The sequence below is a fragment of the Triticum aestivum genome, chromosome 5D (genome assembly GCF_018294505.1).
Source record: "Triticum aestivum cultivar Chinese Spring chromosome 5D, IWGSC CS RefSeq v2.1, whole genome shotgun sequence".
NCBI classification, from domain to species: domain Eukaryota; kingdom Viridiplantae; phylum Streptophyta; class Magnoliopsida; order Poales; family Poaceae; genus Triticum; species Triticum aestivum.
In genome coordinates this window covers 551,640,285-551,656,956 of record NC_057808.1, presented here as the reverse complement: position 1 = coordinate 551,656,956, position 16,672 = coordinate 551,640,285, and the positions used below count along the sequence as shown (strand labels likewise).

The 16,672-nt window shown below is 48.1% G+C and overlaps 2 protein-coding genes across 5 annotated transcripts in view; one reads left to right on the top strand and one right to left on the bottom strand.

Annotated features, from left to right (window-relative positions):
* Positions 1–16,672, bottom strand: part of LOC123123777 (ankyrin-3) — a 109,908-nt gene that overhangs the window by 80,221 nt on the left and 13,015 nt on the right. The window lies entirely within an intron of this gene.
* Positions 13,236–16,668, top strand: LOC123123778 (aspartic proteinase 36). Of its 2 annotated transcripts, XM_044544393.1 has the most exons (5): positions 13,236–13,600; positions 15,242–15,371; positions 15,475–15,734; positions 15,863–16,005; positions 16,506–16,668. In XM_044544393.1, exons 1-5 carry the CDS (start codon positions 13,383–13,385, stop codon positions 16,520–16,522), a joined length of 768 nt encoding a protein of 255 aa, XP_044400328.1. In that variant the 5' UTR covers positions 13,236–13,382; the 3' UTR covers positions 16,523–16,668. The 2 variants fall into 2 exon arrangements, with proteins under 2 accessions (XP_044400328.1, XP_044400327.1); XM_044544392.1 differs by lacking the exon at positions 16,506–16,668 and having other exon boundaries at positions 13,237–13,600; positions 15,863–16,217.

The following is a 16,672-nucleotide window of genomic DNA, read 5'->3' as shown; positions in this document are numbered from 1 at the left end:
TGCAATTGTATCTTTTAGTTTCTTATTTTATCACAATTTTGGTTTATAAAAGAAAATTACAAAAAAAATGGAATATAGGTTGCATCCTATTATAGATTATCTTTATAATATCTTTCTTGAAAATGATTGATCAGAAAATTGTGCTCAATTTTTAGAAGAAGAAGTCAATAAAATGTTTGGCACAAAATATTTGAATGATGCATGTTTGCAATGTTGTTAGTATGAATACTTTGAATATCCAAAATGCTAATGATGATTGCACAAGTCATAACAAAAATGTTTCTTATAAGCATGTCAATTTTTGCGGAGTGAATTGGGAGTGCAAATGCACACCAAAAAGGGAAGATAGATTTTGTAAGAAGCATAAATATTTAGAAACAAAAAAGTTGCAAGAGAGGCTAGATGATTGTGCTGAAAGATGTAATTTTTTTCGCCATCCTTGTGAACTTTGCAATGAACGTGGTCATTTAAAACTCCAATGCAAATTGTTTCATGATCAAATCATGTCCAAAAATTGTGATAACTTGATTACCCTTGAGCATCATAAAGAGCTTAGTCTTCTTTTAGGGTATGAAGAAATCAAACATATAACTAAGGGTATTCCAAAATTTATTCTCGAAAGATTTGTTGATTTGATCTAGAGGAAATTTATATGTTTTGTGTGGTAAATTGCATTGAGAATCCTTATATTGCCAACTACGTAAAGACAGGAAAACAAATGGAATATGAAGAGAGTACTAATGAAAGGGAAAATATTTCCCAATTCCCTCTGTGATGAATCAGGTAACGAGGAGGAGCTTCCTATCCAATTAATCTCTTCAACAAGAAGCTTGAAAAAATTAATTAAACCCAGACAGGATGTGGTGAAGAAGAAGAAAAGAAGAAAGAATAAAGGTAAAAAGGTATCTCTCCCAATAATGTTGCTCCTATCACCATTGTGCCTCATGAAAGTGAATCAAATATGTTCATGGAGGATGATGAAATTGAGTATGATTTTGTGATACCTACTACTTGTTATTAGTATTATGATTGGGAAGACAACGATATCCCTTAGGATCTTGAAAATCTTTTTAGCACTTGCTTGGAAGAATATGATAATAATGCTTGTTATACTATTGGTGCCATTCATGCTATTGATAAGAATGATTGTGATGATATGCAAAACCAAAAGCTTGGGGATGCTATGGTTAATGAGTATGATATGTTTGAAGATTTATTTGCTGCAAATAATGCTTGTCCTAAGCTTGGGGATGCTTTTCTTAATGAATATGATCCTTTGATTCCTTCTACTTTTGATAAGAAAATTTATTATGATGATAGCATGCCTCCTATTTATGATGATTACATTGATGAAAGTGGGTTTGACCGAGTGTCAACTCTGGGTAGTAGTGATCCCACTATTTTGGAGGGTGTTGAATCTTATTACAATATTGATGAAAGTGGATTCGGAGAGGTCATGACTTTATTTAGTGATACATCCACTATTTTGGAAGAGGTTTCAATTGACTATGACAATAAACTTGCTATCTATGATGATTATTATGATGACATGTATGCCATAAAGATTAGTAAATCTTCTATGCTTGTGCATCATGAAAAGAGTGTTATATGTGATAGTTATATTGTTGAATCCATTCATGATGTTTCTGAAAATTATTATGAGGAAGGAACTTATGCTCTCACATATCTCAATAATATCAAGTTTCTTCTCTATGTGTTGATTGTTTTGAAGTTGCACTTCTTTTGCCTTTCTATGCTAGTTGATTCTTGTTCCCATAAGTTGTTTGCTCACAAAATCCCTATGCATAGGAAGTGGGTTAGACCTAAATGTGCTAGTCATATGCTTCATGATGCTCTCTACATCTTTCAATCCTTATCTTTTATGCGAGAATCATTGAAATCATCATGCCTAGCTAAAAGGCATTAAAGAAAAACGCTTGTTGGGAGACAACCCAACACTTTTACCTACTGTTTTTGTGTGTTCACATGATTAGGCTACAGTAGTAATCATGTTTTATAGGTTTTGTTTCAATAAAGTGCCAAGTAAAGCCTTTGGGATAGTGTGGATGATAGTTGACTTGATTCTGTGCAAAAATAGAAACTTTTGCGTCCAGTGCAGAAATTCTTATCTTTTACTGGACGTGGAAAAATTCTGAAATTTGTACAGTTGATGGGTATTGATGTCTACTACACAACCTTCTTATTGTAGACGTTGTTGGGCCTCCAAGTGCAGAGGTTTGTAGGACAGTAGCAAATTTCCCTCAAGTGGATGACCTAAGGTTTATCAATCCGTGGGAGGCGTAGGATGAAGATGGTCTCTCTCAAGCAACCCTGCAACCAAATAACAAAGAGTCTCTTGTGTCCCCAAAACACCCAATACAATGGTAAATTGTATAGGTGCACTAGTTCGGCGAAGAGATGGTGATACAAGTGCAATATGGATGGTAGATATAGGTTTTTGTAATATGAAAATATAAAAACAGCAAGGTAGCAAGTGATAAAAGTGAGCGTAAACGATATTGCAATGCTAGGAAACAAGGCCTAGGGTTCATACTTTCACTAGTGCAAGTTCTCTCAACAATAATAACATAATTGGATCATATAACTATCCCTCAACATGCAACAAAGAGTCACTCCAAAGTCACTAATAGCGGAGAACAAACGAAGAGATTATGGTAGGGTACGAAACCACCTCAAAGTTATCCTTTCTGATCGATCTATTCAAGAGTCCGTAGTAAAATAGCACGAAGCTATTCTTTCCGTTCGATCTATCCTAGAGTTCGTACTAGAATAACACCTTAAGACACAAATCAACCAAGACCCTAATGTCACCTAGATACTCCAATGTCACCTCAAGTATCCGTGGGTATGATTAAACGATATGCATCACACAATCTCAGATTCATCTATTCAACCAACACAAAGAACTTCAAAGAGTGCCTCAAAGTTTCTACTGGAGAGTCAAGACGAAAACGTGTGCCAACCCCTATGCATAAGTTCATGAGGTCACGGAACTCACAAGTTGATCACCAAAATATACATCAAGTGGATCACGTGATATACCATTGTCACCACAGATAAGCACATGCAAGACATACATCAAGTGTTCTCAAATCCGTAAAGACTCAATCCGATAAGATAACTTAAAGGGAAAACTCAATCCATTACAAGAGAGTAGAGGGGGAGAAACATCATAAGATCCAACTATAATAGCAAAGCTCGAGATACATCAAGATCGTGCCGAATCAAGAACAGAGAGAGAGAGAGAGAGAGAGAGAGAGAGAGATCAAACACATAGCTACTGGTACATACCCTCAGCCCCGAGGGTGAACTACTCCCTCCTCGTCATGGAGAGCGCCGGGATGATGAAGATGGCCACCGGTGAGGTGTCCCCCCCTCCGGCAGGGTGCTGGAACGGGTCTAGATTGGTTTTCGGGGGCTACAGAGGCTTGCGGCGGCGGAACTCCCGATCTATTGTGTTACCCGATGTTTTTAGGGTATATGGATATATATAGGCGAAAGAAGTCGGTCAGGGGAGCCATGAGGGGCCCACGAGGGTGGGGGTGCGCCCAGGGGGGTAGGGCGCGTCTCCCTGCCTCGTGGCTTGCTCGAAGCTTCCCTGATGTCTACTCCAAGTCTCCTGGGTTGCTTCCGTTCCAAAAATAACTCTCCCGAAGGTTTCATTCCGTTTGGACTCCGTTTGATATTCCTTCTCTGCGAAACACTGGCAAAAAAAACAGCAATTTGCACTGGGCCTTGGGTTAATAGGTTAGTCCCAAAAATCATATAAAATAGCATATAAATGCATATAAAACACCCTAGATTGATAATATAATAGCATGGAACAATCAAAAATTATAGATACGTTGGAGACGTATCAAGTATCCCCAAGCTTAATTCCTACTCGTCCTCGAGTAGGTAAATGATAAAAACGGAATTTTTGATGTGGAATGCTACCTAACATATTTATCAATGTAATCTTCTTTATTCTGGCAAGAGTATTCAGCTCCATAAGATTCAAGACAAAAGTTTAATATTGACATAAAAATAATAATACTTCAAGCATACTAACCAAGCAATTATGTCTTCTCAAAATAACATAGCCAAAGAAAGCTCATCCCTACAAAATCATATAGTTTGGCCATGCTTCATTTTCGTCACACAAAATGCTCCCATCATGCACAACCCCGATGACAAGCCAAGCAATTGGTTCATACTTTTTAACGCGCTTCAGCCTTTTCAACCCTCATGCAATACATGAGTGCAATCCATGGACATAGCACTATGGGTGGAATAGAGTATGATGATAGGGGTTATGTGAGAAGTCAAAAAAGAAGAAAGTCTCACATTGACACGGCTAATCAACGGGCTATGGAGATGCCCATCAATTGATGTCAATGCGAGGAGTAGGGATTGCCATGCAACGGATGCACTAGAGCTATAAATATATGAAAGCTCATCAAAAGAAACTAAGTGGGTGTGCATCCAACTTGCTTGCTCACGAAGACCTAGGGCATTTTGAGGAAGCCCATCATTGGAATATACAATCCAAGTTCTATAATGAAAAATACCCACTAGTATATGAAAGTGACAAAATAAGAGACTCTCTATCATGAAGATCATGGTGCTACTTCCTTTGCGCTCCACAACCATGACTGTGCTGACCACCCGACTGGTGGTGACGATGTAGAGAAGCATGGGCTCCTTAGCAGTCGGAGCCGCCAGGACAGGCGGAGTGGTCAACATCTTCTTGAGCTGGAGAAAAGCTTCATCCGCCTTATCGTTCCACTCGAAAAAAGTGGTCTTCTTCATAAGCTGGTACAGGGGAAGAGCCTTCTCGCCCAGCCGACTGATGAAACGGCTGATGGATGCCAAGCAGCCGGTGAATTTTTGCACATCCAGCAGTCGGGTGGGTTTCTCCATCTTCTCGATGGCCTTGATCTTCACAGGGTTGCACTCTATGCCGCGCTCTGAGACCAGGAAGCCAAGAAGCTGGCCGGCTGGTACTCCAAAGACGCATTTCTCCGGGTTGAGCTTGATTTGAAATCGGCGCAAGTTTTCAAAGGTTTCCTTGAGGTCTTCTAGCAGCGTGCCACGCTTCTCCGTCTTCACCACTACATCGTCCACGTAGACATGGGCGTTTCTGCCGAGTTGCTTGGGGAGACACTTCTGCATGCAACGCTGAAACATGGCGTTGGCATTCCTAGAGCCGAACGTCATGGTCAGGTAGCAGAAGGCTCCGAATGGTGTGATGAAGGCGGTCTTCAGCCTGTCGGCCGGGTTCAGCTTAATCTGATGATACCCTGAGTATGCATCCAAAAAACTCAATAGCTCGCATCCGGCTGTGGAGTCTATCACTTGGTCAATTCTTGGCAGGGCAAAGGGATCTTTGGGGCAAGCTTTGTTGAGGCTGGTATAATCGATACACATGCGCCACTGCTTATTCTTCTTCAGTACAAGGACTGGGTAGGCTAACCATTCTGGAAAGAACACTTCCATGATGAAGCCAGCTGCTAGAAGCCGGGCTATCTCTTCTCCAATGACTCTTATCTTCTCTTCTGACAGGCGGCGCAAGGGCTGCCTGACTGGCTTGGCATCAGGTCGGACATGTAGCTTGTGCTCGGCGAAATCCGTCGGAACACCCGGCATGTCTTTAGGAGACCATGCAAAGATGTCTCGATTCTCACGGAGGAAATCGACGAGCTCGCTTTCCTATTTGCTGTCAAGGTTTGCACCTATGACAGTGTGCCTCTCCGGGTGCTACGGGTCCAAGGGTATCTTCTTTGTTTCTTTTGCCAGCTTGAACGAGCCCTCAGCTTCCAACTCCTTGGGGTTGGGTGACATTTCCGGCTGCTTGCCTGCCATTGCCACAACCTGGTCAAGGAGCTGCTTCTCTGCTGCAATCACGAGGGACTCGGCTAGCCGGCTGCTGTCTGCTGCACAGGCGGACGACTTCTTGTAGTCTCCGGTTATGGTCAGGATTCCCTTGGTGCTCGGCATCTTCATCTTGAGGTAAGCATAGTGGGGGACCGCCATGAACTTGGCCAGAGCAGGCCGGCCAAGTAACGCATGGTAGGGGCTCTCAAAGTCCACAACCTCAAACTAGACTGGCTCTCTGCAGAAGTGATCTTTGTCCCCAAAGAGGACGTCTATCTGTGTCTTGCCGATTGGTGAGCAGGAAAGGCCAGGAACTATGCCATGGAATACAGTCCGACTGGGCTAGAGCTGCCTCTGTTTGATTCCTAACTTCTTCATAGTGTCTCGGTACAGGATGTTGATGCAGCTGCCGCCATCTATCAGAACTCGGGAGAAGCGAGCAGCCCGCCTCTCTGTTGCGAAGGTGGCATCTAAGACCAAGGCATAGGAACCAGGAGAGGGCATCACCTCCGGGTGGTCAGCTCTGCTCCAACTGATAGGCTTCTCAGACCAATGCATGAACTCGGGGGTCTCTGATGCTACAGCATGTACTTCTTGTTGCCGTTGCCGTCTGCTGTGCTTGTCGTCGGCCACGCTGGTGAACACGACATAGCCTCCATGCTCTTCAGGATACTCATCTTGTATGGCGCCGACTGGCCGTACCGCCGGCTGCTGGGGAGGAGGAGGCGGCGGGCCGGCAGGCGGAGGAGGCAGGAGTAGATCACCCTTGGCGATCCTGGTGAGCCAGTGGCATTTCCGAGTGGTGTGGTTGGACGGCTTCGCGCCGCTGTGAAACTTGCAGGGTGCATCAAGAGTCTGCTCGTATGAGAAGGTGGGTAGCTAGTTGGGCTTGCCGCCCTCTAACGCTTGGGAGGAGGCTGCCCTTCCGGCTTCTGGTCTTTGACTGTCGCCACCTGCCGGCTTGTGGAAGCTGGCTGTGTGGCCTTGCGCTTGTTGTCATTTTGCTGCTGACGCCGACTGGTGTCGCCAGCCGGAGTCCGAGGAGCTTGAGGAGCCACTTTGCCAGATGCGTCAACTTGGATCTCCTCCTTCATGGAGGAGTCGGCCGTGGCGTACTTGTACGCTATGATCAGCAGTTCGTCGAGGGTCGCCGGCTCGTCGCAGAGAAGCCGGTGCTTGAGGAGGGTGCCTTCTCGGCACCCGGCAGTGAAGTACTCGATGGCCTGCACCTCATGCACGCCTTCGCAAGAGTTGCGCAGCTCGGCCCAGCGCATGAGGTAGTCGCGAGTCGACTCGTTGGGGCCTTGGACGCACAAGGAGAGCTGGCGAGGCTTGGGCGGTCGCTTGTACGTGCTGGTGAAGTTGCGGATGAAGGCTTCGGTGAAATCAACCCAACTGTTGATGCGGCGGGGCTTCAGGCTGTTCAGCCATGTCCGGGTCGTGCCCTGGAGCATGAGTGGAACGTACTTCATGGCAACGCGCTTGTTGCCGTTTGTGATGCTGACGGCCATGGAGTAATCGACCGGCCAGTCCTCCGGCTTCACGGAGCCGGTGTACTTGGGCATATCTCTTGGGAGCGTGAACCCTTTGGGAAAGGGCTCGTCACGAATGCGAGGGCCGAAACAGGGCGGGCCCAACTCATCTTCTTCTTCTAGTACCATGGATCGGTTGAGGCGGTCGATCCGGTGGCGGGCGTCGTTCTCTCCGACTCCTTCCCGACGGCTAAGGCGGTCGCCGAGTGTCGGGTGGTCAACAGGCGGCGGGGAAGCGCGCCTCTCCCTACGGGGAGGAGGGGGAGCCGGACAGTCGCCCCGTCGTTCTATTGCTCTTGGGCGGCCGTCTTGGTCGCGCTCGATGGTGATGCGAGTCCGGCTGCGGCTGGCAGCCGGCTCCATGTCTCTTCTATCGCGGACGCCACCAGTCGGCATCCGGGATGTCGCGCCTTGATCTCGGCGAGGAGGCGGATCATCGTTCCGCCGGTTGGGCGCTTCAGTGCGGCATCCGGCCTCTTGCTGCTCGGCAGCCGCGTCGATGAGCCGCTGGACGCGCTCCGTCATGTGGCGACGCTCGCCACCCTCAAGCTTATCTAGCTCGTCTGCTGCCGCCTGGGCAGCTCGTATGTTCTCTGCGCGCGTGGCGTAGACGGGGCGATCTGCCCTGAACATGCTGGCAATGGCCGCGCCGCGCTGCCGGATCGTGCCAATGCGGCTAGGCCCACCAGGAGTCGGCGTGCCGCCGACGGCATGGTCCATCTCTCGCTGGTAGGCCTCCGAAAGGCCTCTCATGTTGGCGAGCCTGTTGGCGCTTTCGACGAGCTAGACGCGGCGCGCCTCCAGCGTCTCGGCGTCGGCGTCTTCTGGGATGGGCGCTGTCAGGTCTTGCAGCGCCGCCTCAAGCGGGTCTCGAGCACCTCCGCCAGAGTGCTCGCCATGGCTAATGACAAGCACCTCCGTGAAGGTACTTCCGCCACTATCCGCGCGAGGGAGCGGCTCGTCGTAGACCACCCCATTGGTGGGGAAGGCATCGAGTGACGCCGTGTCGGAGTCGACAAGCATCGGATCGGTAGAGCCGACCGACTCCAAGTCCACAGCAGGCTCGCTGGCGACGTGGAGCTGGTCGAGGAGGCTGACGAGGTGGCTCTCAGGGCCATCTGTGCCCGCGTCAGATACGGGCTCGTCGGAGAGGCGAATCTTGCCAACAAGATCGGCGAGGCAGCTCGCCGCGCAGGCGACCTCCGCGCCGTGCAGCACGTCGGCGCAGACGCCGTCTGGCGTGCCGGGCTGGCTGTGCTCGCCAGGAAGGAACAAGGTTCCTGTCTAGAACAGGTCTCCGGGAGACGGTGCACCTCGCCCCACGGTGGGCGCCAAATGCCGGGGGTTGGGTGCAACATATGCCAAAGGATGGCTTATCATGGTGGGAGCGAGTAGAACGTCGCTGGTGCCTGGAAGCGGGATGAGGCGTAGACACGAACGCCGGCGCACTTTACACAGGTTCAGGGCTCTCCTAGGAGATAACACCCCTAGTCCTACTCTGCGGGGTCGCCGCATGATCACTAAGGCACTAGTCGGTACAATGATGCTCCTCGAGCTGTACGCTAGAGGTGGAAGAAGGCAGGGCTTGCCCTCTCCTCTCTCTATATGTGAGTCTAGGTCTAACAGGTTGGGAACCCTTTGCATGGGTGCCCTGGGGGGTTTATATAGGCCTACCCCCCAGTGGTACAATGGTAATCTAGCCGGGTGTAGGACCCGGCTGTCAGTGCTGGTCGCCGGCTTCTCCGCCGGCTGCTGGGGCCCGCCGCCTGGTGGGCCCCGCCGACTGGTCTGGTACGGAGTCGACAGGCCACTCCCGCCGCTCGCGGGTCTTGCCGGCTGCTGGTTACTGTAGCCGTAATGCTAATGACGCGTACTTGGTCAGGGAAGCGTGGCTACAGTCCCGCCGCCTGGTGGGAGATCACTGTAGCCACACCGTGTCTCATCTAGTTAATGGCGCACGGACCCCGAGAGAGGAGTGGACCGCCTGCTAGAGGCCGGCCTCCCTCGGGTCCGACTCGTCAGACTTCCGCCGTCTTCCGGGCTCTCGCTGCCTGGTGGGGCCCGCCGCCTGCAGGCCGTACCGACAGGCCGTCGTGGGAACAGGGCTCCGCCTGACAGGAGTGACGCGTCTTGCCCTGGATATGGGGGAGATGGGCTACACTATAGCCACATCGTGTCTTGTCTTCTTAATGGGGGCGCAAACTTTGAGGGCGCCGTGGGCCGCCTGCTAGGAGCCGGCCTCTCTGGAGGCCGCTTGCTAGGAGTCGGCCTGTCTTGGTGCCGTCTTCTGAAGCTCGGCCGTCTTCTGGCAGCCGGCCTCTTGAGCCAGCCGGCCGCCAGAAGGCGGCACTTCATTCTAGATGCTCGTGGGGCGCAACCGGCCCAATGTCTTGAAAGGCTCAGGGACTCGGGTTAGGCTACCCGTGGCCCATTACTCCGACACTTAGGACTTGAATACCTTAATTAAGCCACTCACGAAAAGAATGCCTTAATTAATTAGCCGTGCAGCGACCTCCACCCAGCAGACAGAGAAGCGCGATGCGGCGGCACGCCGAGACAGCAGGGTCGAGGAGCAAAGCTTAGTGCGGCTGCCGCCTGAAGTTCGACCTCCACTGTCCCGTCATCGACCACGATGGATGTGCTCGAATCACGCCGCCGCCGACCTCGATGGTTGAGCTCCTCCTATCTCCCGCACAGACCGAGGATTGACCTCCTATGACGCCGCCACCGCCCACCGACCGAGGATTGACCTCTTCTCAGGTACCCGCTGCCTAGGCCGCCGCCGCCATCTCTATATGCAGACCGGCTATTTTTTTTAACGGATATCCGTAGAGCGGCTGTTTACACGGTATCACTGTAACTCAATTATATGGATAGGGTAGTACATCACATACGGTTATGTAACGGCAACCGTGTCTAACCTACGTTGTCTTCTCACACGGTTAATTTGGTGTGGAAATCGTGTGTGACGTTGTAATACCTAACACAAATTACATGTATAAACAGTGTGCCGTATACAACATATAGTGCCATAAGTAGTTCCCGACCGTTAGCTTATCCCCACAGTTTCCCCATTTCCCCCAAATCCCTACATAGTCTCCAACTTCCCTCGCATGACGCTGACATTGGGGGAATGAGGACGAGTGGTGCTGATGGTTTCGGTGCGGCTGCTCCTACTCGTATCGCCGCCATGACGGCGGTCGCCGCTGAGCACTTGCCTAAGGTCATCAGAAGGCAGGTGTACTACGGATCCAAATCGTCCTATGAGGCTTGTGCCTTTGTTTACTGGTTGGATGAAGAATGGCATGGCAGGGCTAGGAGTGTTATCACCAAGCTCGCAGAAGATAACGTAAAGCTGAAGAAGAAACCGACTGTTCTGGAATGTACAATCAGTATGATGAAGCAAGAAAGAATCAATGACAGGCAACAGATGAAAGCAAGAGACAAGAAGGAACTAGCATGTGTAGTTGTGGTTGTCGCATTAGCCATGTTCTATGCGCTGTTTGCAATGATGATTAGGGGTTTTGTTTGACAGTATTGCTAAAGCACATCTAGATGTGCTCTAAGTAATGCACATCTAGATCCTATGCCATTGATATTAAGCCAAGATTCGTGCAGATATTTCCCTTTGTCTTTTTTTCTTTTCCTTTGTAGTTTGATTATTACTGGCTTTATCAATAAGAAGAGCTCAATGTATTGCTTGCCAACTGTCCTACTCCGTTCGTACCGGTACCGGTGCATAATTCCAAAACTCATTCCTTATTTTTGTCCTAAAAAATAAACCAGCCAATAGGCGTCCTGCGCAACCCCAGGAATTTGGAGCGACTGGGTACAAATAATTGCGGTTGATTATATCAGCGGTTAGATAATACGTCAACCCCCGCTTCAATTGGCATTTCCTCTTCTCTGCATACCCCGCTTAAGTGTCCACCATCTTCATCGTCCCCGGCAGGCCGCGCTACACACTGGCACACACACTGCAGCCATGTCGAGCGACAGCGAGGACGACAGTTTGGCTAGCAGTCTGGCTCCCGATGATAGGTCAACATCGGAATCATCCCGCTCGTCTTCCATGAGTCCGGCGTCGAACCCAGACCTCGATTATATCCAGATAATGGAAGGGATGCCGCCTCCCGAGTCGTCAGACGACAACCAGACGGACGAGGAGCCGTCGAAGGACGGATAAGCGGACGACGATGATGAGGAGGAGGAATGGTCGAACAAGGAGGAGGACGATGACGACAGCAACAACGATGACGACGACGGCGGCGGCGGCGATGAAAAGCCAACCGTCAACGGCAAGAAGCATCCTCGCCAAGAAGAAGAAGAAGAAGAAGAAGAAGAAGAAGAAGAAGAAGGACTAAATTAAGCAGATTGTACATACCTCTATTTCTGTTCGCTCATATTAATTTGTTATCTCTGTTTATCCTGTCAATCTCATCACAGACGGTTAGTAATACGTATTCGACAGAGATCTTCTACATTATCGCCCACATGTTGGTTTGTTGAACTGTGTGCCCTGACGAGCACACAATTCATAAAAAAGACTGTATGGGCTGTCTATAATGATCGCACACAATTCTGATTGCCGAACTGTTTGTCGGGTATCACACACATCTTGTTATGCCAAATCATTTGTGTTCACGTCGATCATTGCAAACAGTTCATCGGAGCAAACTGTACGCCGTATATCGCACACACATTGATGATTAGGGGTTTGCCCGTTTCTGTTGTTTTGTCTAATCGCAAACAGTTCGTATGGATCAACCGTATGCCCAGCATCGCACACGCAACTAAAATCTGAATCGTGTTTGATGTGTCCGCCATCGCAAACATTTTGCACCTTTTTTGACGGTTATTTTACACCACCTTTTGCGATTATTGCATCACACACAGTTTCGTCGAAGGGTCCCTGATCGTAGTGTCGCGTTAACAGCATCCTACAGTAGTGGTCGTTAGTGCCTCGCTGTCACTACTGTCGGCCGCGAGTGATCGGACACGTCAAAACGCTCTTAGAAAAAGAATCAGTGTTTTTGCCACTGTCAAAATTTCGCTGCAGTACAAAGTGTCACGTTTTGTAAAGTGGTGGTTTTTCAGAGCTATGACGCTAATGTGATGGTTCTGTGCATTTTACTCCTCGAAACGGTGGGGAGGTATTCTTTTGGAAAGACCGACTGATTCATGGTAACTCTGTAGCGGACATCGTGCCAGCCATCTTGGCCCTTGTACCGACGTCGATACAGAATCATCTCACCGTCTACCAGGCCCTGTCAGAAAACTCCTGGGCATGTGACATCGAGGGTGATATCCCGTTCATGGCCCTCATGCAACTGATGCAACTCTGGTTGCTCCAAGCTACACTGAGAGGGACGAGCAGAGCCTAGACAAGTTCACCTGGTGATGTGACGCTTTGAGCACGTACCTGCGGCTTCGACACCTTGGTCATAGCCACAATATGATCGCTGGGGAAACAGCGCAATGCGAGGGTCTTTGAAAGAATGGAGCAACTTAGATCACCCAGGCAATTAGCCTCGCAAGTGCTTGACGAAATTCATGATTGGCACGCCGCAGGAGTCAAACGGTTAGATCATTTCGTGAGAGAGTAGCGTGTGTGTGCTTTAGGTGTGGGTTGTGACCACACTGAATGTTCGCATTCGGCGATAGTCTCTTGTAAATGTCTTTGTTCCCTCGGAAAAAAAAGACACGAAAAGCCGAGAAGTACATGGTTTGATAGTCGTTGTGACCATGCTTTTAATTAATGAATTGTCTTTCCCTCAAATTCTTTTAATTAATGAAGTGTCTTTCCCTCAAAAAAAAGAAAAATATAAGCGTGAAAATACAATTACTATGCCTAAAAAAATACCAAATGGCAATAATCTGAAACAGCCCTATCTAAAACAGCCGTAAAAGGAAAGCGTAAAACAAGAGTACGCCGCGGCGCCACTGCCGGCCCTCACCGCGGCGAACATCCCGATGAGTCCGGCGCTTGCCCTGGCGGTGGCGCTCCAGGTCATCTCTTGTGCTGCTGCGGTGGCATCGCCGGAGCCGGTGCCGGCGCTGATCCTGCAGCGTTCTCTGCCGCTCAGCGGGACGCACCTGGAGCGGCTCAAGGAGCACGATCGGTCGCGCCTGGCGAGGAAGGGGAAGAATGGTGCGGCGGCTGCGGGTTTCTACCTGGACGGGATGCCCGGGTAAGAATGCTCAATTTTTATTTTTGTGTGGACGAATCCATCCTCTGTCTCTCGCTCTGCTGCAGAAATCTTAGACTATGGTATGCTAATATCCGACCCCTCCCCTTCCCTCCGCCACCTACTTCCACAGATCCAGCGCATCTCAACCAGATCTTCCATTCCCAGCACTTTCTCCTCTGTTATCTCAATCAACTTGTTCGTTTTGAGAGACTTGGTTAGGACTTAGGAATAGGATATTCAGTTCGCACATCCTCAAAAGCAAGGTTCCAGCTTCAACACATTCCCGGCATGTGTTTGCTTCTTTCATGGTGAACTGAATTCTTGCTCGAGGAGATTGCTGACATCTTCCTTCTGAAGATCAGACAGCAACCTTCCAAGCCAAACACCTTGGCATGCTGCCAGCGATGTATCCATTCCAGCTGACTCAAGTTACTCCGAGGTACAAGATGATGCCGGTGGTACTTTTTCCGATCGCCAATGTCCCCGGTAAGGCGGCCATATCGCTGTCACCGAACCCATGCAGTTGCAGCCCCGTTTCACTCTACTTGTAAACACACCCATACCATATTCAAGAGTTCCTTCTGCATACCTCAGGATCTGTTTGACAGCAGCCATATCCTCTGCCTTGGCCCTTGGGTGACTTCATGAATGTGTGGCTCATAATGCCGGCTGTGTATGCTTTGCTACGTCAGGATGAGAGCGGACTAGGTAGCGCAAGCTACCAATAATGCTATGGTAAATTGTGGCATCGACAGGAGGGTTCTTGCTCTGCTTCTGAATTGCCTCCATTGGCACTTTTGTTGGGTTACAATCTGCCATACCGCACTTGTCCAAAATCCGAGCTGCATAAGATGACTGGTTAGCAGTTTGAGTTTGTTTTACCTCGATCCCGAGATAATAGCTTAGCAGGCCCAACTCACTCATGCATAATTTTTTTCTTCAATCTCAGCAATCTCCATGCTGCTGCCTCCTGTATTGATGAGGTGGTCATTCACATACACCTCAATCAACATGGTATTGCCACTCAACTTCTTGTAGACAGCATGTCCCAATGGGCATTTTTCAAACCCAACTGAGACTAGTGCATGATCAAGAGTGCTTGCCGCAGCCCATAGAGAGCCTTGCTTAGGTTTAGCACCTTATCCTCAGGTTCAGAAACAGGGACGGTGTATTTTATTGTACTGAAAATGTACCCATCTGTGCTGTTAAATTTTCTGTGGTCTCTGAGTCTCACTTCCACTGCCCATCAGCATTCACTATGATGCTTTTACAGTTCATCAGCATTCACCTAGCGATTTCTTCTTGGTGGTTTTCAACTCGTCAGGATTGAAAGCTATAGTTTTGGGAAGGGGTGACAATAGAATCCCGAATTTGCAGCTTACGATGATGACAATTGACACCTTGGAACAGACGATGCCATGCCACCAGCCAGTCGTTATACTGCCGATGTGCCATCAGTTTGCTTGAATTTTACTTGTCCACTGGTTTTGGGATTGATCAACCTCCTTTGGGGAACTATGATCTCATCATGTTTCAGTTCTGCAACTTGCTGCCATTTTGAAAAAGAAGTTGGGCTCTTTTTTTCAAGCTATAACCAAAACACTCTTTTGTGATTATTGTGACTGAAGATTGAATTTGCAGGTTGTATTATGCCCATGTGAAGTTGGGGACTCCATCCAAGGAGTACTCTCTTCAGTTCGACACCGGAAGTGACGTCTTGTGGGTCTCTTGCACCCCATGCACCGGCTGCCCTACATCAACGGAGCTCAATGTAAGTAGAAAATTCTCTAATTTAATTGAGCGATCATTTACTTTCAGTATCCCTTGTGATGGGATCAAACTTTACCGTTGTACTTCACTATATTGTTTCCCAGATCACGTTGGAGTTTTATGACCCAAACTCTTCTTCAACGTCATCCAAGATGTTATGCTCCGACAATAGGTGTACCTATGCCCTCGAAACAGGGGCGGCGGTCTGTAATCCCTCAGACTCCAGAAGCAGCCAATGCGGTTACACTAATACATACGTCGATGGAAGTGCTACGTCAGGATACTATGTGTCTGACACCCTTCATTTTGACGCCTTCATGAGAAATGAGCAGGGTGTCAGTTCTTCAGCCTCAGTGTTTTTTGGGTACAGTTTTCTTGCATGCGGTACCTTTTTAAATTTCCAATCAATAATTGTCCATACTGATGATATTATAATTAGTATGCAGTTAAAAACCTAGCTAGACTGATGTTGTAACGATATTTTTTAAACAGATGTAGCACCTCGCGGTCAGGGAACCTGCACACTGATGGAATTATTGGATTTGGAAAGAATGCTATATCTGTAATTTCACAGCTGAAAACTCAAGGGATGTCCCCTAAAGTATTCTCCCATTGCCTGAAAGGCTCAAAAGAAGGTGGAGGCATTCTTGTTCTTGGTGAACTTGTAGAGCCAGGACTTGTATTCACGCCACTTGTTCAATCACAGAAAGAATTTTTCCCTGGAGTTACATCGATTATGGAATTTTAGAGTCAAGAATTTATGGAGGATAGAAATTGGTAGTGCAAATGTAATAACAGATTTGACCAATATCCAATGTGCAAAATCGCATTGCCTTGTCTTCATTTATAATCTTGTTATAGTGAGCTTTCCAACAAAACCCTTTTACATACTTACATGTTAGTTTTATTTATATGCACAAACTTTCAGTTGCCGATATTAAGTGTGAATTTTGTTCTACGTTCTTTAATTTGTAGATTTGAGTGTACATTCATGCTCTTTTTTCCCGAAGAAATGGGGGATGCAACATTGCTACTCTTTGTGTGTGTGTGCGTGTGTGCTGTTGAATGTGAACTCTACCATTCCTGGTAGAATATCTGGAGTATTTTTATTTGACATTTTTGCAATAAATTGCAGGCCACATTACAGTGTGAATATGAAGAGCATTTATGTCAATGGTAAAGAGGTCTCCATTGATTCTTCCTTGTTTACAACATCAAATACGAAAGGAACAATTGTGGATTCTGGAACGAGTTTAGCATACCTTGCAGATGGGATCTATGGTCCCGTTACCCGTGCAGTGA